The sequence below is a fragment of the Anguilla rostrata genome, chromosome 7 (genome assembly GCF_018555375.3).
Source record: "Anguilla rostrata isolate EN2019 chromosome 7, ASM1855537v3, whole genome shotgun sequence".
NCBI lineage: Eukaryota > Metazoa > Chordata > Actinopteri > Anguilliformes > Anguillidae > Anguilla > Anguilla rostrata.
In genome coordinates, this window is record NC_057939.1 from 12206300 (window position 1) to 12230276 (window position 23977).

A 23977-nucleotide genomic window follows, 5' to 3' on the forward strand; every position below is an offset into this window, starting at 1 on the left:
CAACAAAAGAAGAAAACGCAATGCGCCAGATGAAACGCAGGCCCAGTGTTTTACAGTGAAAGGCTCCAATGCGGCGCTATGAAGAAGCTCTGTGTTTGAGGACATCCATCTACCGTGCGCTGAAACCATGTCAAATGGGTGTTCCAAAGCAACAGGTGATGACTTAGCGTGCGCTTCGACAGAAATGTGGGGTAGGGCTTTAGGCCAGGCTCTGTCTAAGCGTGTGAATTTCCCTGTGTATCTGTCACAGTGTTCAGCCTCCTCTGTCACCTGCTCTTAAAGGGATATTGAATCATAACGTTTCTACAGAATGCTGTTCCTTACTTTTACAACAGTAGGTATCCATGCCGAAAAGCTCCTCGTTCATTTTAACAACGAAACGTGTAAGAACGGTTGTGACGCGCACGCGCGCACACACACATACACACACGCACACACAAACACACAGTGTAAGCTAACAGAGCGGCAACTGTTCTATCTCTCCTGCTTACCCGAGTCAGCCATTACCATGGTGACGGATGTGATGGTGGGTGAGCACATGGCGAGAAAATATTAATTATTTACATAACTTGCAATAAGGAGCCTATTTTGGATTTTAAGATACCTGAGGGCTTGAAGGTAAAAACAGCGTACTCACATTCTCAGAGTGAGAGACAGAGGTAGACTGACTGAGTGTGTGTATGCGTGTGTGCGTGCAAGTTTGTGTGCCAGGATCCACTCATTTTGTGGCAAATACACATACAAGATACAAATACGAGTATTATTTTAAAACGAAGCACAAAAGCGCATTAAAAAGTGCACTTCTGAGCACTGTTTCAGCACCGGTGTGAGTGAATAACTGCATGTGCCTACGTGTGCGTTGCGCAGGTCTTTCAGCGACAAAACGAGTGATTTCCACTGGCCCACGCGCCTGCCTACACACGAAGCTGAGGATGCGGTGAGTTCAGCAATCTCATACGAGAGAGAGAGAGAGCTGCCTTCTTATCTCAGTGGGAGTATCTGAAGACACGCTGCAGCAGGCGAGGGGCGTTTAAGCTCAGTACAATGTGGAGTAAATAAAGCCCTTGTCACTTCTTCTGTGCCGCACCGCTCTTAAGTCTGTCTGTGGGCTGACACTGCTCCAGTCTTAGAGGCAGGAAAACGCAAAGCAATGCCCTCCCAGGTCCAGTAAAGTGCCTTCATAGCTCCTTAAAAATAAGTCCTCCAGACTAAGGCAGACTGACATTCAATGCATTATATAAAAGCAAATTTCATGCCAGCACTTAAACTTTTGTGATTCTCTTTTATCTTATAGAGGGTTTTGGGAGGGCTGTCGCTTGTGAGTCCAGAAGCTAGTACCTTCCTCCCATCTTCAAAAGTGTCCCTTCCCCTCTTTCAAAATGGCCTTCTAAAGGTAAAAAAGTCAAGCAGGTGCTTCATAGGGACTCTTTGCTCTCTTTGACTGTGCCCAAGTTAAAATATATTAAAGCCATCAATACCCTACCTCCTCTTAAACATGTCCATAAATTGACCTCTTAAATCTTTAAAACCTCTCCGTTTGCCCTTAAAGTGAATCGCACTGGTGCACGCGTGTCTGCACAGCAACCCCCTATCTGAACAAAGACAAATTCAATTCATGTGCATTTGATTCAAGGTTTAGTCAGATTAGGGCATATGCATATCAGTAATCCAATATATGAATTAGCACACACGCACACACATACGACATGTGCACGCACATACACGTGTACGTACACACACACACGCACGCACACACACACACACACGACATGTGCACACACATACACGTGCGCACACACACACACGCACGCACACACACGACATGTGCACGCACATACACGTGCGCACACACACACACGCACGCACACACACACACACAACATGTGCACGCACATACAAGTGCACACACACACACGCACACATTTTTCAGTGTAATAAATAAAACCCACAGCACAGACACGTGACCCGTTTGCCAAGCGTGTGGGACACATTCCACAGTGAACATGCAGACCGCACGCGGGACCACAGGGTTTCGGCGCGGTGTGAGGGGCGGAAGGGGGGACACAGATGGCTGCCTTTCAGACACACTTCTTTCAGGTGCGGATGGAGGTGCGGCCAGCGCCTTGCCGATGTCGGGACGGGACGGGACGGTATGAGGGCGAGCTGCAGCACTTTTACACCCGTGGTTACAAAAGTGGCAAGGAAGTGATGTCATACAGTGACACAAGCTGGGGTCTTTTATCGCCTCTGCACGCACGGTGAGCACGAGTAAGAGAGAGAGAGAGAGATGGGAAGAAAAAGAGAGAGGACAGAAAGAGAAAAGAGAGAAAGTGGAAGAGAAAGACAGAAAAGCACGACTCGCCACACCTTCGGTGTTTCATAGTGGCCCACGGCTGCGTGCTGTGTGTGCATCTGCGCATACGGCACATCTATCTGCGGCCCGGCCTCGTGTGGACGGTGACGGACATATGCTGGCGAGCTCTGTGTCAGTGCGTGATGTCATACAGTGACACAGCTGGGGCTCTGTTGCATCTGCCAGCACGGGACACAGTACGAAGAGCGGGATTGGGAAGAAAAGAGAGTGAGACAAAGGAAAGCGCAGGTTGTGGAAGACAGCAAAGACATCGATCTGCGCCACCTTGGTGTTGCATAGGCCATCGGCTGCGTGCTGTGTGTGCATCTGCGCATACGGCACATCTATCTGCGCAGGCTCTGTGTGCATCTGCGCATACGGCACATCTATCTGCGCAGGCTCTGTGTGCATCTGCGCATACGGCACATCTATCTGCGCAGGCTCTGTGTGCATCTGCGCATACGGCACATCTATCTGCGCAGGCTCTGTGTGCATCTGCACATACAGCACATCTATCTGCGCAGGCTCTGTGTGCATCTGCGCATACGGCAGATCTATCTGCGCACGTGTGCCCATGTGCCCATATTTAATTATTCTCTTTCACTGTGTTTTACTGTGAAGGGGCAGGGCAGCCCAAGACGGGATCTAGACTGGTTACATCACAGGTTCTCCTGGTGATGTACTATTAAAGCTAGATTAAATTACCACCCTTGTGCTGACAAATGGGGGGAAAAAAAGCTAATTCAATTATCATTTCATTACCCCGGTGTTTAGGTCCATTGGGTTACAAGAAACACAAGTGCATCTGCAATTTCATCTAAAAATACAAAGTGGACTGCTACTGCAAGAGCTACTCAGAAGTATGTATATTATCCTGAAAGCATTTCCAGAACATTCTGTGGTTTATGAGTCTACATTATCTTTTTTAATGTGAAAATTGTCCACTGAGAAAAGTGTCACAATTGTATCACATTCTAAATGTCTCCTACTGGGGGGGGGGGTGGTTGATTAGGATGTAGTGGGGAAAAATAACTGATATCTTTATGGAGAGATCAGGGCAGGTCTGAACAGCTGTGATGTAAAACACTGCAGACACAGATGCAGCGCCAGAGGCATTTAAAAGGCAGCCAGGACTAGGATTGACCCAGGAACCTGGAAGGGGCTTTAACTGGAGTTTATGGTGCTTCTGCACTAAAAAGCGCAGTTAAGCACCTTAAAAGTCACAAAGCAATAAACCGGGCAACAAATGGCTCGTCGGTGTTTGATGAGAGAAAATTGGGGGGGTGGGGAGCAGGGGTGTGGCGTATTGACATTTCACCAATGAGATGGCATATTATAATTTACAAGCAGTCCGTCAGATCCCTGCCAAGAATGAGGCAGGTTTTTTCTCTTTTTAAACAGTCTTTTCATAACGTGACTGCTCACTCGCTGCTCTAATTGCAGACCTCGGGGGCGGGGCGAGGAGCCGGAGACGGGCGGGCGGATCGGAGCGCGGCGGTACATCTGAAATGGCCGCCGCCACTGCCGCCGCTGATTCCGCAGCTGCGTCACGCCGATTACAGTCCCCTGGCAACGGCTGGCGCGGCTGGAGCCAGCGTGACTGCAGACCGGCGCTGATGGACCCGCCTCATACCGGGCCTTCTCGGGCTCAGAACAGGACAGGAAATGAAAATGGAGGGATGTGGGAGGTTGGGGAGGTATTTATCCCCAGGTTTAGGAGCTGGAGCTGCCTGCAGCGGGTGGATCGGCCTCGTGTTACACTTTGGGGAAAAGGAGCGGGCCGGCCCGGCTCCACACGGGCACCGGGCCCGATCGGCTGCGGGATGGCTGATCCGTCCGGGGATAGGGCTTAAATTACCTCGCCGTCCCTTTAATTTAATCCCGTCCAATTTAAACGGGGCACTTAGTGTTCCACTGACAATCCTTCAGCGAGCACGACGGCGGGGAATTTCCCTGAGCCTGCCCGGAGGGGCAATTAGCCGTGATTGAGCGCCGGCTTCCGCGCTGCCTTTTAAACACCTGTGACGGACAGCGCTTTCCGCCAGGCTGGGGCCGCCGGCCTCCCACTCGGGCCCCGCGGGAGCGGTTCACGGCCGGACAGATGGAGTGGCGGGCGGAGCCAGGGCGAACGGCGTACCACACGACCGGCCGCTCCGAATGACCTCACCTCCCCCCCCCACCCCCCCAAAATGAGGAGCGCAGACTCGGCAGAGGAGATATAAAAGCTGACCCAGCACAGCACAGGACACTAAACATGGAGCCCCCCATCCATAGCCATTCTACAGCCAGGGCGTGTGAGCTGGTGAGTGCACACATGTCAGAAGCCATGCCCCACATCGCCTCAGACCTCGCTCCACAGAGAGAGAGAGAGGCAGAGAGAAATAAAGCGATGGATGAGATAACATGTGCTCCAATACGATACGGATACCCATAAAAATGTCATGAGAGGCTGGGAGGAAATATCTTCGAAAAATCGACAAACAATATCAATGACAAAAAGGAAAATAAACAGGATACTTTTTCTTTTTTTTTTGGTGGGGGGCGGGGGAGGTGATGACAAAAAACAAAAACGAAAACTAATAAAACATTAAAAATGTGGAAGCGAAGCCGTTTGTTTTCCAAGACCTTACTTGCTGGTACAGTTGCGGCCTTGGCGCCGAGTTCTCAATCATTGTGTGACTCATGATGATTAAGGGCTCATTTTCCTTCATCTATCGCAGATCGCGGGGCGGGAGGAGGAGGAGGAGGAGGAGGAGGAGCACACAGCGTCAGTTGGTATTCCACAGACAGCACCGTCACAGTAACAGTTACTCTGTCTCCCTCAGCGCTAGATCACACAGTGGAACTAACAGCAAGCACACCTCCGCAGATTCCCGGCACCAGGATGACCTCGTCCCATATCAAAGCAGAACAGAAACACATTTTTCCAAATTTGTATGTATAAGAGTTTGGGGTCTGCAGTCCTCAGACAACCGATGAAATGAGATTTATCAAAGAGGGGGATTAGTCCCACACTGAGCTTCAAACACAACATCTGTTGAGCACTAATTGTCATCAAAAGCCCCAGAAAGGAGGAAAGAAAAAGTGAAACAAAGTTGTTTTGTGGGAAATGTCAATAATGACCTTTTCACAAACAGAGAAGCCTAAATAATTTAAGCTACTTCCCCCCCCTAAATTGTTAAGGTTTTCCACCAAAAAAATTACACAATTTCCCCCAAAAGGCAACTGCGATTATACCGTCTGGTCAAGCATGAAGAGTTGCTGTCCTGAAACCTGCATGCTATCACAACTGCAAAAATATCTAAGGTTACTATGGCTTAAATAGCAAAGACACGACATCCATGTACAATTCATGTATGTGATGTTCGAGGACATACACATAAATATAAAAAATCAACATGAGGGCCATCAATAGACCAGCCGGTCCTGGCAAGCCTGCAGGGGGGAGATGAAAGTAACAAAAAAAAGGGGGGGGGGGGGGTTTCACAGAGGGTAAATGCCCTCATTTGCCCCCGAGTGAGCTGGCATCTGGAAACCGTGCGGTTGTGATGTGGCCCTAGCTGACGCATCCGAACCAGGGAGGAGCCCAGTGGCCACACCGCCCCCCTCACCCATTGGGCTCTGTGGGAGAGTAATGACAGGGCGAGAGACGTGGGCCGGCTTCCACGCGGCTCCCTCCTGCTCTCCGCCAGCTGTGTACACAGACGCCCGCGCTCGCCAACACGGCCTCGCCCCGCAACGCACCTCTCCTGCACCGTCTGCATCTTAACACAGCGCTACAGATGTGAGGCCTGCGCTACTGATGTGACGGCGGCTGTGGGCGGCGGGGGGGGGGGTCTTTATCTTAAAGCTTTATAAAAGGATAAATCCACATTATCATAACTGGGGCAGGTTTAATGAAGAGGACAAAATGACACTACTCCAAGGTTTTGTTCCGCTTTAAAAATATGTAACATACCAGAGTCTGCCTTCTTGTCTGAAACGGGTTATTAATATCGAGATACTGCAATGCATTAGAGTACATCCACCAGCCACTGCCCCTGTTGTTCGGTTACTGCGTGTAATTACCGGTTCGAGGCCTGCTTCTCAAATAAATAAAGGACAGCCACAATTATTTCCGCCAATACCGCCGCTGCAAAGTCATTTCAATAAACAGTGTTAGCTTTGTTATTGCAAAACCATGCATAACTGGCATCTGCCTCATTGTCATCGCTGTTGCTAGGATATAGAACTATAATTCCACTCCATAGGAGATTCTCTGATAAATAATTTATAATGGAGGACACTGGGAGCCAGAGGCTCGGGGAGGTTTGCATTAGCAGGAGGGAGCGGGGCGCTGGGGTTCAGCCATTAGATCAGCATGAATGCAGTTTGGACAGAGAGGGAAAATGAGGAGGAGGATTAACAGGATGGCAGAGTAAAGCCCTGCTGTAGCTGCCTGGTCCGGGCGGGGCGGGTCCCCTCCTGGAGCTCTCTCAGGGGACCGGGGGGAGAAGAGGGACGTTAAAGAGCTCGAAGGAGCCCCTGCCTGGGACAGTGTCTGACATGCGCAAGGCAAAGCAGAGACGGTAGAGCTTTCCCCCACCTGGCTGTCCAAATACATGAGGTTCCTCTGGAGGTGATGGGACAGAATCTCGTTCTAGCATCCGCAGCAGTGGGGAAGAGGAGAGAGAGAGAGAGCAGAGACAAACACAGATGCACAAACACAAGTACACGACACACACACACACACACACACACAACCACACACACACACACACAAACACACACATGCATACACGCACCACACACACACACACATGCATACACACACTCACACACGCACTCACACACACACACACACACGCATACACGCACTCACACACACACCCACGCACACACACACACACACACACACACACGCACTCGCACTCGCACTCGCACACACACACACACACAGTCAGAGTATAAGAGTCAGCTCAGATAGTAGGAAAGAATATACTGAAATAATAGCGTCTGAAACACATGCTCATGTCCTCTGATCCCTATATGGCTCCAGACATATGCACTCATACTGGTGGCAGGTAGGAAGGCTGCTACCATTAACGTCACACAGCACGTGCTCAACATGCCGCTGAACACGCCTCATCAGCGGTAACACACACGGTGTCAAACAAACAGGATGACAACCGCCATGCAACACTACGCAGTGCACCTTCAACCAGCTGACTGACTCAGGAAGTGGATTTGAGGGGCAAACCCACACGCCCCAATATGCAATGGCTGTGCACAGCCTCAAGCACCAGATCAAAAATGTTACAAAAAAGCAGTATCAACACATTGGCAATATCAACATAAGAACGCAAAAAAAAAAAAGAAAAACAAAATTGCACGGAAAAAAATAAAATAAAACACATGGATTCAAATCCAAAGCGAAGCGTCTTTCGCGCACAAGCGCAGAGCCGAACAGATGCGTTCACACGTACTGCGTTCATGAAGGCACAGGATAGGCCGAATGACGCTGAGCAAGACAGGCCCGCCGTTGGCACTGCGTGACATGCACAGTGTCCAGCAGCGGAGGTCCCCACGTGCACCAAAGCCATTAACCCTTGAACACCAGACACCCCCCGCAATTTCACTCCCATGTCTGATACTTTCACCGGTCTTAATGTACAATCAATTATAAGGCCATGCAAACATAACATGTCATTTCCAGAAGGCCAATCCCCACAGTCAATCTCTCAGTGACCATTCAGGCTTCACAAGAGACACAACTGTAAGTTTGCACCTTCATTACTTTACAATGGGCCATATTCACAAGTTCAGCACAGTTTCTGCTACAGAGAACACAAACTTCAAAATATCTGTTAGCAGAAAAGAAATTCAAAGATGACGCAAAAAGCTTATAAGTATACCGTTTGATTTCACATCAGCTGATGATTATTTTATGAATATGGCCACAGTTTTTCTGCTCTTCAAGGGTTAACGGTCATTAGTAAATTATATTTGGAAAGTTGATGCTTTAAGTTTGACCAATGCATAACACCTAGAAGATGCAAAAATAAAAACAAATTACAAAATAACACCCAACAACCAAAAAAATAAAACAAACCAATTAATACAGAAACAAGCTGGCTCTTCCCTCATGATGCAGCAGAGAAGTGGCCCAAACCCGATCACCACAAGCCCCCTGCACACCCGCCCAGCCCTGCCCTGCCCAGCCCCGCCCAGCCCAGCCCAGCAGCGAGCCCATTGGACGAGAGGCCGGAGCGGGCGGAGCCGGCGCGTGGCGTGGCACACACACCGGGGGCGGGGGGGCGGGGGGGGCTGACCTTTGGGTTGCCGGTGTCCAGACTGAGCTGCATGAGCTGCGCTAGCGTGTGCTCCCGGACGCTGGTGAGATCGGCCTGCTGCCGCCGCAGCTTGATCAGCAGCAGCGTCAGCTCCTCGGGCTGCGGGGACGCAGGAGGGGACACAACGGGTTAGGCGGGGCCTCGCGCCTCCTCTCCCACGCCCCTCCCACCCCGCCTCATGCCCCGCCCCCCCGGGGGGTGGAGCTGGGCGGGGGCAGAGGCTCTCTCTGTGGTTCTTTGAGGCTGATGACGAGCGTCTTCTCCGTAGATGAGGCCTGTGAGGTGCAGCAGCCTGTCTGTGGTCCCAGATCAGAGGAACATCCATCGGCCGGCTTCCTCTATTCACTGCAGTCCTTCTGCTCACACTCAGCCCCCCGCACCACACCCATAACCTGGACTTAGGCCTGAGACAGCCCTGTGCGTCGGTACCGATACATCAGAGACTGCCGTTATTCACAAATCACGGTCAAATCAGTACACCCCCAACCACTCTAACAGTCAACATGTGCTTTTATAGACCTCCCTGTATTGGCCATTGATACAGAAGCCTAGTTGCTCTATCACCGTAAACACAGTGGAGTAAACCCTTTTGTACCCCTGGTCCTTCCCTGCTTTGGCATGACTGACACGTGACTGGCAGAGGCCGCCAAAGCTGGTCAGATCAGATCAGTACATCAGACTCTGCATTTTGAACAACACAGCCTCATTGTGCCGTTTGATGGATACAAAGGATGTTCACTAGAGTGTGTGAGTGTGTGTGTGTCTCTGTTTGAAAATTATGAAACCATACACTTGCGTCCACTTGTGTGAAAGAGCTCTTTCGTACATGTGCAAGTATGTGTGTGGGTGTATTAAAGTTAAACTATCCGTGAGTGAGTGAAAGTGTGTGTTTGTGCACACGCACGCGTGCATGTCACCGATTAGAGTAAAGCTTGAGAGCTTCTAACTGCATTAGGCATAATCTTAATTGCCCATCTTCTCTTTAATTAGGGTCTTAATGCACGGTCAAACAGACCATTTGTTTGTCTGCCAAGGAAGCACTGTGAATCGTGTCGACCTGTCCCCGGGCTCCTATAGCATCAGTGAACTCATTCACAGGCCAACACAATCAGGGTTATCCATAGTTTTCTCAGTTTCACTGAATGAAGGCTATCAGGGGAAAGACATCAATGTTAATCAAACTCACATTAAACCATTATACATGTATATTCACATCAGCTAACATGTGATCACACACTCTGAAGCACCGATATTAACATGACAAGACATCGGCACAGATAAAACATAAGATCAAAATAAAGTCTTACAAAATTTTAAACAAAATTAAAATAGAAAAAAAAAACAAAGAAAAAAGTATGATTTCTGGGATAAGAAAGGTTAACGCATGATGTCACATTGATATCCTTACATCACATAAGGCTCCAGCACAGACAAAGATAAATGAGCTTATTCCTGTCACCTCAGATAGACTGACAGCGAGTGGTTACAAAGCACGCCGTACCCTCAAAACTCAACAAAGCACCGGCACGTTTCCACGTCCCTGCACTGAGACCGTGCAAAGGCACGTGGGACTTGTAGTCATTCCCGCGGGCCCGAGGTCTCAGCCTGCAGGGTAAGCTCTACCCTAAGAGCAGAGACAGAGCTCATAACCGTTAATGGAGAGCTGAGGCTGACAGGCCCTTCATTACGTGATGACTCGAGGCTGAGGCTGACAGGCCCTTTAAAAACCGATGCGCCCGCAGTCTATCGGACAGTCACCTCCTTTAAGGAACACCCGCACCCTCGGAACACGGCCGCGTCTATGACATCACCACGACACATCACAGCGCCCCGTTTAGGCCTGATTGGCACACGTTTGTGGCTAAAGTAGCAGAGTTCATACACACACAGAACAAATGTAATGATTCGATTTATCGTCATCGTTGTTTGACGACTGGAATAAAACAGACTCTAATGCAAATGAGCCCATTAAACGGCTTTGTTTAAGAAATACCACGCTTCACTCCAGCTCAGTAACTTTATCCATTATCGCAGAACTCACTGGGTAATGCATTCAGAGAGCTACCCATCCATGCAGCAATCAATGCTACCTCCAATTCCAGTCAAAATTAATTGACATTCTTTCTAAACTGACAATTTTTTCCCACATATTAAAACAATATGAATTATGACAAATGATGAAGGGGAAAGACATCAAACTAAAACTTTGTTTAGTATGCGCCTCCCAGACACTCCGTTTCCTGCTGTCATTCAATGGGCAAGCGTGCGTTTTCAAGCACGTACACATCCCCGGATTTTAACCAGTTTGTTTCTTCAGAATCAAATTTATATTCCCGTCACGTCAAAAAACACCCCCCTGCAGAATCTGCTTCTAATGATTTCCACCAACAATTTCTTATGGGAGAGAGGAAAAGAAAGAGAGGAGGAAAGCTGGAGAGAGAGAGAGAGAGAGGGGATTATGAACAGCGTTCATCTTCAGCTGGAGCCCTGCTCAGAGCCACAGAGGGAGTCTGGATTCAGCCCACCCCTGAAATTAGGGCTGGCGCAGGAAACGGACGTGTGACTGACTCTCTCCGAGGACACGGGGGCGTGGAAGGCGGGGTCTGAGGGGAGGGGGTTTCGGGCGGCTCTTACCGTCTTGCCCTGCAGGGACTGTGGGGTGATGGGCGGCGCAGGGATGCCCGCGGGCATGGACCTCCGGTCGGGCGGGTAGCCGTACTGCTGGGGGGGGAGGGGGAGGGGTGGGGGGGTAAACAGAGAGGGGAAGGAGCCTCGGTCATTACCGCGTTGGAGCGAGGAGCCCGTCGCCATTTCTCTGGGCCAATTAAAAGGAGCGGCGGAATGAATGAAGCCATTTAGCGGATGAGGGAGCAGAAAGAGAAGGGCTGCTGTTAACAGACGCGCTCCTTCAACTCGATGGCCTTTTTTTCCCGGCTCCTCCAATCAGCAGTCACTTCGCTGACGGGGACGGGGGCTCGTGGGGCGGAAGATGACCCGTAATTAGCTGCGTGGCGCAAAGCACTCGGGACTGCTTGTGCATCGCGCTTCCCGAACAGCCAAGGCCAGCGGCATTACACAATCAATGCTTTAATGATTTTAAATTATTATAAAGTCTGTGTTGTGGGATGCAGAGGAAAAATAACTCATTTAGAGGCTCAAAGGCACACAAACCCAAGGACCGTAGATTAGAAATTGCTTGCTATACATCGCCTGCAAAGTGAAGTTAAGCTCCATCATTTAGACCCAACAACCAAGAAGGGTACTGGGTGTCTTGAGTGTAGAAGAAAATTAAAAGTTAAAATATACCTCGTGGACCTCCTAGATCACACCGCACAGAAGGGTGTATGAACCTTTGTTTAAGCAGTAGCTCATTTCCATTGTGCTTTACAATTCAACAGAAAAGAGTTGTATAGCTATATATATAAAAAAGATTTTCCTAAATTAATCTCCGGGACATTCCAGTAAATAGGATGTCAGAGCTCGACTATTCAACACTGAATTTATAACAAGCAATTTTCTATAATGTTATGTATGGCCGCAATGAATTTCATCCACAATCATTAATACTACTGAAAATGGGATTGAATTTACAAATATGACGAGCATATTTTCATAACGTTTTATTATAAATCCAGACACGTGCCCAGTCTCCACGCTAACTCAAAAAAATACCTGCACAGTATTTTGCTCGAGAATTTGAACAGTAACTTTCACAAGTCACTGATAAATTGCAGTTGTTATTAGTGTATCAGTTACATTTGTGACCAATCACTGGGGACATTGAGAGACTTTTGGAACAGTAAATGCAGTACACTGATACCTTGAACAGCACCTCCACATTTGCCATGTTCCAAAACCTTTCCTAGTGATGACTCATCCAAGAACAGCAGCTCTGCGTGAAGACCTGAGCGGGGTGAGGAGCGTCGCCGCGGCGACGGCGAAGGCGCAGGGCGGGGCCCCTACCTTGGCGAGGTGCGCCCTGTGGCGGCGGTCGATGGAGACGTCGCCCCGGAAGACGGGCGAGGACACCTCGGAGCGGGCGCTGGGGTTGCCGTAGGAGCGCAGCGGCGAGTAGCCCTGGTAGTGCGCCAGGGAGCCGTGGGAGGGCGAGGGCGGGATGGAGTGCGCCACGTGGTCCGACAGGTTGACCATGGTCTTGGGGCTGGGCAGGGTGCCGTAGGCGGCCGGGGGGGGGCCCTGCTTGGTGTAGGCCTGCCGCTGCTGCCACTCGTACAGCTGCCACATGGTGTCGTCCCGCATGGAGCGCCGCTTCTCCGCCGGGGGGGGGCCCAGCGCCCGGTCGTACACCGAGGGCGACATGCTGCAGATGCTGTCGGGGCGCATCACGCTGTTCCGGGGGAGCGTGCGGTACCCCTCGGGGTAGTGCGGCACCACCTGCGCCCGGTGGCTGGGCATGTTGCGGGGTAGGGTCTGGTAGGAGGTGATGCTGAAAAGCACATCCACAGAGAACCAGTCAACAAACGGATTTTTAAAAAAAATACACTTCCAGAACAGCCCCACAGCACTGCGTTTAAATTTCCCTCCAATCTGACATTTAGCAAAGACCACATTTTACCATGCGCATAAGTCAATAATCTAATTATGGTAATAAATTCTGGCTTTGGCTGCTGTGATACAGTAGTTTTGTCCTGAGGGCTGTGAGAATAAAAGGCCTTTTCTCTCCTCGTAAAGACTCCGCGCCGGTTATCGGCTTCCTGGAGCACGGGGGCTGGAAAGGACCCATTTTCGCTGCGGGACCCGGGGTATTTTTAGAATGACCTTGCTGGATCCTGTGGCGGAGGGAGCGATTAGGCGCTGCTAATTTGAATAATTTGTCGGCTGCCAGTATCGCCCACGTTTGCGAAGCTCCTTCCCGGGGCTGAGACGGGGCTGATGAGAGAAACGGCGTCTCCACCGGGATCAAAGCCGGTTATCCCTGCACCTCGACCCAAAGTTTGACTGACAGGAGAAGCTGACCACCCCCACACCCCCCTCAAACTGAGGGAGGGAAGCAGGGAACCTTCCGGTTGTTTCTGGGTGTGTGAGTGAATCTGCTCTCCCTCCCGCAACGTCTTTTGCAGTGACGCACAGAGACAACATTCTCCGTGAAATAATTAGGACTAGACAGAGCACACAGCACGCTATAGGTTAATATACCCTCGCATGAGGAGTCAGGGCAAAATTGTGGGTACGACCTCATTTTGTGCTGGCGCCTGTACCTGAGAAAGTCACTGGCACCAGTGGCACCAACGTAAAAAGTTTCGTCTGGAGCCCTGCAGCACAATAAAGCCGTCGCTTTATTTAAAGACGTGGCACGCATCCTCGCAGGGTATTACCGCCACCGAAAATCGATACGGGGGGCGGGGATGGCAAAGCAATTCCACAGAGGACACAGTGATGAAGCTGTCCTTACCGTAGCTCTATAATAGCACGGCTCGCATGAAATACACACAGATTACTGTGGACCTTTCTTAAGGCACAGTGCATACGACATGCACCAAAAATCAGCGCTCCAATAGGATGCAGCACATATGACATTTATCACAGCTAACCAAAGAGGTGAAAAAGGAACCAAATAACCTTTACAGCAAATGAGAAAGAGCAATAAACAAAAACCCATGCTCCTCTCATTAAGCCCCTCATTCCCACAACGACAGGCAGGCAGCGGAGGCGGACGCACACGGGCCTGACGGTGCCTCGACTCGCCCCACGCATAAATATAAAAGGCGCGTCGGCCGCGGACCAGAAACAGCGCCTCCAGTCTGAGGAAACCATTTGGGGTGACATTAACTCGACTGTATCAGATGCAAAGTGACACACGCGCTCTGACCGATGTTCCGGTCCGTCCCCCCCCCCCCTTGCCCTCCCCGCTCCCTAAAAATCTTTTCATTTCCCCAGCGCGCTGGCGGAGAGCCTTATCTCTCTCCGGAGCCGTTCTCGATTGGCTGCGTCGGGGCTTAAATTACACGGGCGGGGAGAGCGCAGACATGGCGGCCGCGCGCGGTAATGACAACGCGGGGCTCGCCGGAGTCAGATTGGAACTGATTTTGTCTGGAGGAAAAAACAAGGGCAATAATAGAGCAGCGGCCTGCCAGCTCGAACCGCCCTCAATAAACCCCACCTTAATAGATACAACGGCGAATAAATGGCCGATTTGGGCTGTGGAAGAGCGCTGTCTTGTCCGTGGCTAAACTAATAACCCTGGGGTTGCCTACCTTTCAGACTGCCAGCCTGGGACCCAGCCACTCTCTGTCTGAGCGCTCCTTACTCTAACTCCCAGACATGCACAGTCGCCGACATAAACGCAAATAGAGGTCACAGAAAACTACAGTACATACTGCAGTCTCTCTAACTGGACTTTTTGTGTGAGCCTTTGGTGAGCTGCAGGCCAGCGGCTTCAGTGACTGTGGTTTGTCCTATGATAAGCTTAAGAACCATACTCCGCAATGCCTGACTGGCAGGAGACTGATGTTGCGACATGAATGCAATTTACTCGGCAGAAAATAGAAAAGGCCGACGCGTACACTGTTTTAGAAACCATTTGATTGTGCAGACGAACACAAACAACCAGCAGGGTCAAGGTTTAGTAAATGGAGGCGGTCAGCCGGTAGGCTTGTTCTGAGCGCCTCACTGAAGGGCTCTCCCGTCTGAAACAGCAGGCTGTCTCTGGACCTCCAGCGGTGGCTAACAGCAGCACATACGGGCTCTCTGTTCCCCGTCTCTGGGCTGAGAGCGCTCTCCTTCATTAAGGGCCGTGGCGTATTACTTATTCATGCGAGCGAACAGAGAGACGCTGAGAGAGAAAACCACATTCTGCCGGACTAAAGCAACCAGAAAAAAATATCAAAGCCGGAGTATCTCAAAAGACAGACAGGTTTTTGACGATAAACTTGCTTGGGTTGCCTGCAAGAATGAGTCCACGGTCCCTGCAGGAGGGATAAATCGTTTATTTTTCTTCTTATTTTAATTTGTTTTTTATTGTGTTGTTTCTTTACTGCGTCGTCCAGAGTTTGTCTGAGAACTTAAATGCTCCTCAGAACTTGTGTGTGCTCAGGACGTGAGCTTGCAGCTGCCCCTACAGAAGCACACGGCTGCTAAGGGATGTAGCACACGTACGCTGGCAGTGCTGCAGACCAGCACTCCCCCCACTCCCCCCCCACTCACCTCCGCGTCTCGTCTTCCTGGCCACGCCCCCTCTGGATCCGGACCCACTGCTCCAGCTGCTGCATGGAGTTGGTCCTCTGCAGAGTCCTCTCGGGCTCCTGGGGCGGGGCGAGGGGCGGAGCCTGGGAGGGGGGCCTGGGGGGCAGGGCGTTCGGCGCCTCCCCCGGGGTGCGGTCCCCGGACCCGTTCACCTGAGGGGGGGGCTTGTAGAGGATGGGCTGCGCGGCGGCGGCGGAGGCGGGGCCGGCGCTGTTGGCCTGTTGCCGTGACGAGCTGACGGCGGCGGCGATGGCGGCGGCCTGGGCCGGCTGCAGCTTGACGCTGTTGATCTTGGTGAGCGGCCGCTCCACGCCGTCCTTCTGGAAGCCGTACTTCTCGGCGTCCTTCTGCTTGCGCTCCTCGGGCGGCAGCGGCGGCGCCGCCTCGCGGTTGCGCTCGTTGTTCTGGACCTCGGGCCGCGTCAGGACCCGGTGGTTCAGCACGTTGTTCACCTCCTGCGGGACGCGGTGCTCCACCTTCAGCCTCTCCATCCTGAGAGAGAGAGAGAGAGAGAGAGAGAGAGAGAGAGAGAGAGAGAGAGAGAGAGAGAGAAACAGACAGAGAGAGAGAGAGAGAGAGAGAGAGAGAGAGAGAGAGAGAGAGAGAGAGAATTAAAGGCTTGAATGACAGCTGAATGAGATTTTCTGCACCACTGGTGCATGCCATCAGATCAGAGAGTCGGGGAAAGTATTGCCAAAACGAGGGGGACCCAACCATACAGCGCTGCAGGAGCACTGTGTTCTTTGGGAGATGAACACACAACTGGACTGTAACTATAAGCTTGTGAGTTCAGTTCCCGGGTGTGGCACAGTGGTGTCAGGCTCTTGAAGTACTTTGCAGGGGGGACTATGTATAAAAGAGCTGTAATTCCTAAACAGATCTAAATATAGATGTAAATACCCTCAAATTAAAGCTGACAGTCAGCACTTTAACCTCATATCTCAAACCTTTTATCTGTGCTGGAGGACAGATCTAAAAAACAAATATTGTCTCACTGTCTCAATATTTTTAGCATTTAACTGTGAGTGTGTGTATGTTCGCAATATATTACACTCCAGAAATATATTCATCACATTTTCCAAAAGGCCCACATAATTGCAATATAATGTAGCACATCTCTTTTTTCCCTGAGAGCGCTGCGAGTCACGCTGGATGAAGGGCGGCTGCAGAGAGGAGGAGTGTGAATCTCCGGCGGGTCTGAGACCCATGCAGATCACCAGCGCTAATTAAGCTGTCCAGCCCGGCAGCGCGGGGATCGAAGCGCCTGTAATGCTGTGTACGGGGAACGCTGGAGAAAGCGGCTGCGTAAGGAATAAGGAAAACTCATCATTCTCCCGTTACACAGAGAGGAAGGCTCCTCTCCCCCAACTGCTCAAACTGAAACTGGTGAAAATCGCTACGCTACCCCCCCCCCCTGCCCCCCTCTCATCTCAGACATGAGATGAAGTAACAGAAGAATCTAATGAAATGTGATTATCCTACAAAAAGCGGGGGGGGGCAACCGATGCACCCCGCGTGCCTTGGAGGGACTAGAAAGTGGAAATTAGAGATTTCCAATAAGTGGCTGTCTGCAGACGGGGCAGACGGAGCGTCCCGCTGGAGGGCCTTTCTCTCTGCGGGTGTCTGAGCGCGTGTCCTCACTCTGCAGGTGTGTTACCGTGGCAGCCAGGTCTGCTCTGGCATTGTCTGGCTCGCCCCTCATCCGTCCCCCGTTCCCCAGGCCGGGGATTTCCTCCCCGCTGCAGCGTGGGGGGGGGCGAGCGGAACACTTCTCCGGTTTCAGGGCGCAGGCCGTCGAACGCGGGTTCTTTTAACCCGCCTGGCGGCCTTCCGTACCTCCCCCAGGCCAATAAAAGCCATACTGGCGCTCGTAAAACTGCGTGTGCCATGACCTCATTGCGTGTTTCTGAGCGTTTACGCAGCCCGGTCGCCCAATGCAATATTTTTAGCTGTGAGGTAAACCACTGTGGTGCATGAGCATCGACAATGTTTTCCATGTGAAGACAAAACTCCCAGAACATGCGATGATTCAGCAAGCAAAAACCAGAGAGAAAACCCAGCCCCAGTAAAGCTGTGCCTGCGTTTGCTTTCTGCAATTAATTAGTTTTCTTTAATTAGCTTCCCCCATTTGTGTCCCTGCCTCGCCCGTGGATGCAAGTGAAGCGTTAATGGGAGCGGGGCGGTCGGAGGAAGCGCGGCGCTGGCGAAACTTGCGCTGAGCTCCCGGCGTGCGGACGGCTTAATTCCCAGTTACTCAGGTGGACAATCACCGCGGTTACGCAACCGATAAGCTCCTTTTTCTGCTCCGGAGGAGAGGCTAATAAACGCCGCGGTCCACAAGGTATCCCAAACTAACCCAAGCAGAAACGCGGGCCAAAAAAAAAAAAAGTAAACCCGAGGCCGTTTGTTTCTTTCTTAATGAGAGACCACGAGGGAGGACTGTGAACACAATGTGAACGAACGACAAACAGCGGCGGCGTCTGCACACCCACCTCTTGACGGGCTCCGTGTGCACCAGGGCTGCGTCCGTCATCACCTTCATCCAGGACTCCATTTCTTTGGCCGTGTCCGTGCAGAAGTAGTACGTCCGCATGTTTGGATGTGTCGCCTGGTTAAGAGAGGACAGGGTTCACCGCTGCGGAAACCTGAAAGAGAGAGAGAGAGAGAGAGAGAGAGAGAGAGAGAGAGAGAGAGAAACAGACAGAGAGAGAGAGAGAGAGAGAGAGAGAGAGAGAGAGAATAGGGTTAGGCTCTGTGAGATAAATATGCCTCAGATCCAGACTCTCCAGTCTAATAAATTGGTGTAATATGGCTGAATGCATTTTCCAATGGCGACATGGAGAACGTGGCAAAGCACACTGCTTTCCGTGCGAGGCCCTGTTCAGGATTGCTGTCAGTGACGAGCAGGCTAATTGGGTGTCAGTTCTGATTCCAGGCTATTTCCCAGAAAGCGCAGAACACAGGCCTGTGATGTCACCATCTGTGCCCTTCTGTCACACACTGTGTTTCTCGGTGTCATACGGGACCCTTTTAATGAGCTGTAAACAGAGCCTTTTCCAGACATGTGTGCATCATAGCATTATGCAACAGAAGCGGATAAATGCTAACAATGTGGCATGACTTACCAAACTGCTATGACGATGATCCCAGTTAACATGCTAACTGCCCTCCCTCCATCAGCCTCAGGCAAGATAAACAGGGGGCATTCAGCGAGAGAGAGAGAGAGAGAGAGAGCGAATGGAACATTGAATGAGTATAAACAGCGTCCAGTTTATCCCAGCCTGTGAAAAACAAACTCAGAACAGATCCTCGTCTCATTGTCAAATTCCCACAGTCTGTGCAAAAAGACAAACACGGGCACAAGGCACGACACACACCTCTTCTCACATAAGCCCAACGCAGTAAGGCAAGCCCAGCCCAACAGCACACTGCTTGTGTGGGACCGGCTCCAAGCGAACTTATACGAGCGGTCTTCCTCTTTTCAGAAATATGAGCTCTTTTACTACGGTTATAACTCTGAACCATAAGAGTGGCTCCAAGTCTCCCACACAGGCCCCAAGCCAGCCGCAGTCGCCCCGGGGGTGGGGGGGTGGTGGTGGCTGGAGTGACCTTCCGCAGACTGCAGGGCGTCGCTACATCATGGGGCTTGGCAGAGTGCAGTGCATAGGTTTGGGAGGTGGGGGGTGGTGGGGGTCAGCTACTACTTTTTCAGGGTTTCTAACTCTGTGCTCAACAGAGTCGATGTACAACACCATAAATTCAAGTGCTGCCGGGCCTGTGACCTCCCCTCTGCAGAGGCCCAGACCAATTTACCAACATTCACCCCCCTAAGCCTTTGCCAACCAAACACTCCCTACCTTCACATCAAGGGTCTTATTTCTTTCAACATCTTTGCTGTGCCTTCGCTCACTGTTTTAAAAAATTTTTTTTACTCTGGACATTCAAACAATATTAACCGACAGAAAATCATGCAAATTCAAACAGTGATGAAAAAGGGATGATTCACAGACCTTGAAGGCGTATTTTCTGTTGATGTGGTCGTCCACAGAAAGCATGGATATATGGAAGCTTGGCAGGAGGATGCTTCCAAGGATCCCTTCTTCTTTCTCGTCTGTGGAGGGGGGGGGGATATTTGCATTTTAAAATGGCGGACTTTAGGAGGGAAAAGCGCTGTTTATCTTCACCCGGGCCCGAGCTGCGACGGCCGTGTGAAGTCCCGCTTTTCGCTTCCTCCCGCGGCGGTGGAAATGATTTCAGACGGGATTTATCTGAGCGCGGCAGAGGGGTCTCTGACGGGCGCGGCTCTCGCACCCTCCCGTGAAAAACCTAATTTCGCCGCCCTCGCGCTGGGCTGCGTGCGGCAGCCAGACAGAGCGCTCGTTGGGGAAATCGAAATGCGAAAGGACAGCCGTGATTTCTGAACACACCCACACCGCGCGGGCTGCACAGATGGGGAGGAGACAGAGACGACGCCTTCCTCATCATGCCATAGAACCCCCGAACATTAGCAAAAGAAGGCGAGAGAGAAAATGTATCTATGTCACAGTTACTAACTATAACCAAATAAACTCTACAGATTTGGACCAGAGGCAGCAAAATGGAGGGACTGGTTGCTAGGAGCCTGCAGGTCCAAATTCAATGTTGGGGCACTGCTGTTGTGCCCTTGGGCAAGGTACTAATCCTGAGCTACTTTAGAACACCCAAAGGTAAGAATGAATAATATGTAATATATTTAAGTTAAGGAAGAAACTTGCATAAGGGTATTTGCTAAGCATATAAATCCTTTTGTCAGTGATTTTCTGGATTGTAGCAGCAGTTCATAATTTCTGGGAGCAACATCAACGTTTTTGGAGTGCAAATGTCACCCTTGTTCTAGCAGAACTGTACGACACCACACTAGTATGACACAGAACATGATTACATATGGCAAACAAATGGATGGAAAACGTGTAATTAAAACTAAAAGGAGACTGTGGGCTGTACGGAATTTCCTTTGCCCCATTCCAAACGCTACCTAAAGCAGGGAAGTCAAAGGTAGGGGAAGTAATGTGATACTGTGCATGTAAACAATGGATCGCCTTCATGGGTCAGGCAAGGCACCTGTAAATACACAAGCCTTCCATACACATCAAGCTAAAGCGAAGTGTGACTTCACTCATCTAACAAACAGGAAACAGGCTGAAACAGACAGACTCCAACTGCTCTGTTCAGCATGACGGCTTAGCCTTGTTCAAAGATTTGCACAGAAAATGTTTTAATCTCCAGATTTGATACAAGCCATCTGTTTGCACAAATCCGAAAACACCACCACCCCCCCTCCCCCCCTCCGAAAATCCACCCAGGCAGGACCCGAGATGCATTGGCAGTGTTCACTTCCTCTGGGCTGCAACTGCCAGCTCTCCATCTTACAACCTTCAGGACGACTTAATCACAACGCTAAATTATTTATCGCGCTGTGGGAATATAATTCAAACCAAATAAAAACAGGCTGGCGTACCCCATTTGTGACGGTATCCTGGGGATCATAGGCTTAAGCCGTAAGTCTGAGGTCCCCCACGCTCATGATATCACTGCAGCCCAGGTTCGCTGGAGATGCTGAACTGCTACCTGCTACCTCAGGGGGCAGGGTTACCGGCTGCCGTCCTGATATTCGGGCTGAGCAGGGCATTTCATCGCTCAGTCGACCAGGATTTATTCACAGTTTATTCCTGGCTTCAGAGTGAGCGCGTATCCTAACTCGAAGCCAGACCGAGGAAGACTCTGCTGAAGGGGGAAAAACAGCCCAGGAGGAGGAAGACAGGGAAACCAAGCTCTGCGGGGGAGTGGGGGAGGGGGTGTGAGCGTGGGTGCGTAACCACAGCTACGGAGGGCAGCGTGTATTCGGGGAGACCCCCCCCCCCCCCGTCCCTGTCTGGTCACGCTCCTCTTTTGTTCCGCCACCTTGTTGCGTTGTCGGAGATAGAAAAGGCGACAGGAGCACGCCGTGCCCAATAACAAAGGCTCCGGCGCCCTTATCTGGCTCCGCGCTGGCAACAGCTGCCCGGGCGATAAGGGCTATCGGGCTCCGCAGACGCTCGGCCCAAACGGAGGCTTAGCATCGTCCCCATCCTGCTCATTAATAACCTGTTACATCTCCGGGCTCTAAACAGCTACATCAATATTTAATATGACCTGCTGATTGAAAGGAGAGAAGGGGGGGCGGAGGGAGGGAAAGGGAGAAGGGGAAAGAGCTAGAGAGAGAGAGGCGCTTAGTCATCAGCACCTCCTAAACATGTCTCTCCCCGCCTTTCAGAACATCTTCACTGAACACGCTCTTCCCTGGAGTCCAACATGTCTGCTGGTGGTCTGATTGCAGACATATCCGATATAATTGCACCCTTTATGGAAATGGAAAAACTTAAACCCAAGTAGATGCAGAGTAGACCATCTGACTATCAGCTACCTACGGCTTATGGTAGTTCAACAGCCTTCAGTCCAACAGTGATTACTGTCTTCGAATAAGGAAAAAGATCAGATTTTTGGTGCTTTTAGAGTGATTGTGAGCATGGGTCTATGGGAAGGTCCAAATTAAATGGGCAGCCACACGTGCAATATCCCGGTTCTACAGAGGCGCGAAGGACCGGGAACGTGGACGTGATCACGGACCTGGGCAGGTAACCGGAAGATCACAGGCCCGTAACTCCAGAGCGGAGAGCAATGTTCTACACCTGAGAAAATGACTGGAATGGCGTAAAAAGTAAAATATTAAACAGTGAAAATGGATAACAGGAAAAATGAGCCCCTGAAGGTTACCCTTCACATGGCCGCAGGCCAGGCTCATAAGTAATGCAGAGCAACTCCTTCTGAAACTGGGGGGGGGGGGAGAAGCCATATTCTACAGCCGCTGAACAGACACAGGACAGGGTGCTCCAATCCAGTCCATCCCTAGAAGTGCACTACGGAGCACGCTGCATGTGAGAACACCCCGGGTTTTGTGACGAAAAGCGTGCCCATTAAAATTCTGATGCGGTCGGCGTTAAATAATGAAGGATTCAGCTTCCAAGAATAATTTTTGGCTCAGTCAAAACATTAAATATCCATAGAATGCACAATCAATTAATGTCACGTAATAAATTAATTTTTCATTCTTTTTCAGAATACTGATCAATGAGCTAATAAAAGATTAATTCGAAGCTTTATTGAAATGCGTGTAACCGTTTGCATCGGCCACCCATCGTTTCACAGCCTCTTGTAAAAAAGCGTGCAGGCAAACAAGATCCGTGCGTTCGGCAATAATGCAGCCAGAAGAACGGCTCTTTCCCGCCTCTGAGAAACACGGGGACCGATCGTGTAGAACGCGGGCGACGGAATGCTAATGTGCGCTAGCGAGGCTAATCCACGCGCGCCGAATAAAAGCGAAGGGATTGTAAGGCGAGGGGATCTCCGCACCACTGACTGACCATCCAGTTATCGCCGTCATTAAAGTGTGAAATTAAATTTGAAGGAAGAGGGCTTATCTTTTATGTCGTTATTCATTTAATTCCAGGGGTGTTTCAAAAGTTTGATTTATTTGGAAAATAATAAAGACCACATAATTTTCCAATATCCTGGCTCCGCAGTCAACAAAAGTAACCGCGGCCATTATAATAAAGATTAATTTCACGAAAAGAGCTCAGAGCGGCTCTGTCGTGCTTAGCCTCATAAGTCTGCTTTGATCTCAACTGATGTGGTCAAAATGCTATCCATTAGTTCATATTATCTTATGATCATTCAAAACTACATTTTTAAGCACACAAAATCCAAGGCCACATGAAGAGAAAAGAGTCACATGTTCTGTTAATACAGGAAGTTCCAAAAGCAATAGTATTTACTGGATTCAGGTATCTTAAGGCTCCCATCAGGGCAGCTGGGATTGCATCTAGTGTTCTACAACTTACTAGCTTCATTAAATGCAACTCATGATGTCATCACCAGTCAGAAAGGAGGGCATCTTTTTTCTCAATAGTGTGTACATCCTTGCTGCAACAAAGGAAAACTGTATGCCTTGCTGACAGTTGCAGGTCATGTAGGCCTGCTGCCAACCAACCATGTCACCAACCAAGCACCGAGT

At 50.5% G+C, this 23977-nt stretch overlaps 1 protein-coding gene across 21 annotated transcripts in view; it reads right to left on the reverse strand.

The window, feature by feature from the left end:
• The window catches only part of plekha5 (pleckstrin homology domain containing, family A member 5), a 166202-nt gene that overhangs the window by 21675 nt on the left and 120550 nt on the right, over positions 1-23977 (reverse strand). For 8 of the 21 annotated variants that reach the window (XM_064342830.1, XM_064342835.1, XM_064342831.1 and 5 more), the window contains 8 exons: positions 19899-19999; positions 18381-18496; positions 15850-16380; positions 12649-13132; positions 11320-11406; positions 8665-8784; positions 6939-6992; positions 4984-5064 (listed from right to left, as the gene is read on the reverse strand). In XM_064342830.1, the coding sequence (XP_064198900.1) occupies positions 4984-5064; positions 6939-6992; positions 8665-8784; positions 11320-11406; positions 12649-13132; positions 15850-16380; positions 18381-18496; positions 19899-19999 (1574 nt within the window). Of the gene's footprint in view, positions 1-4983; positions 5065-6938; positions 6993-8664; positions 8785-11319; positions 11407-12648; positions 13133-15849; positions 16381-18380; positions 18534-19013; positions 19452-19898; positions 20000-23977 lie in introns of those variants that run through there. The other 13 variants (XM_064342836.1, XM_064342829.1, XM_064342853.1 and 10 more) reach the window with 8 other exon arrangements.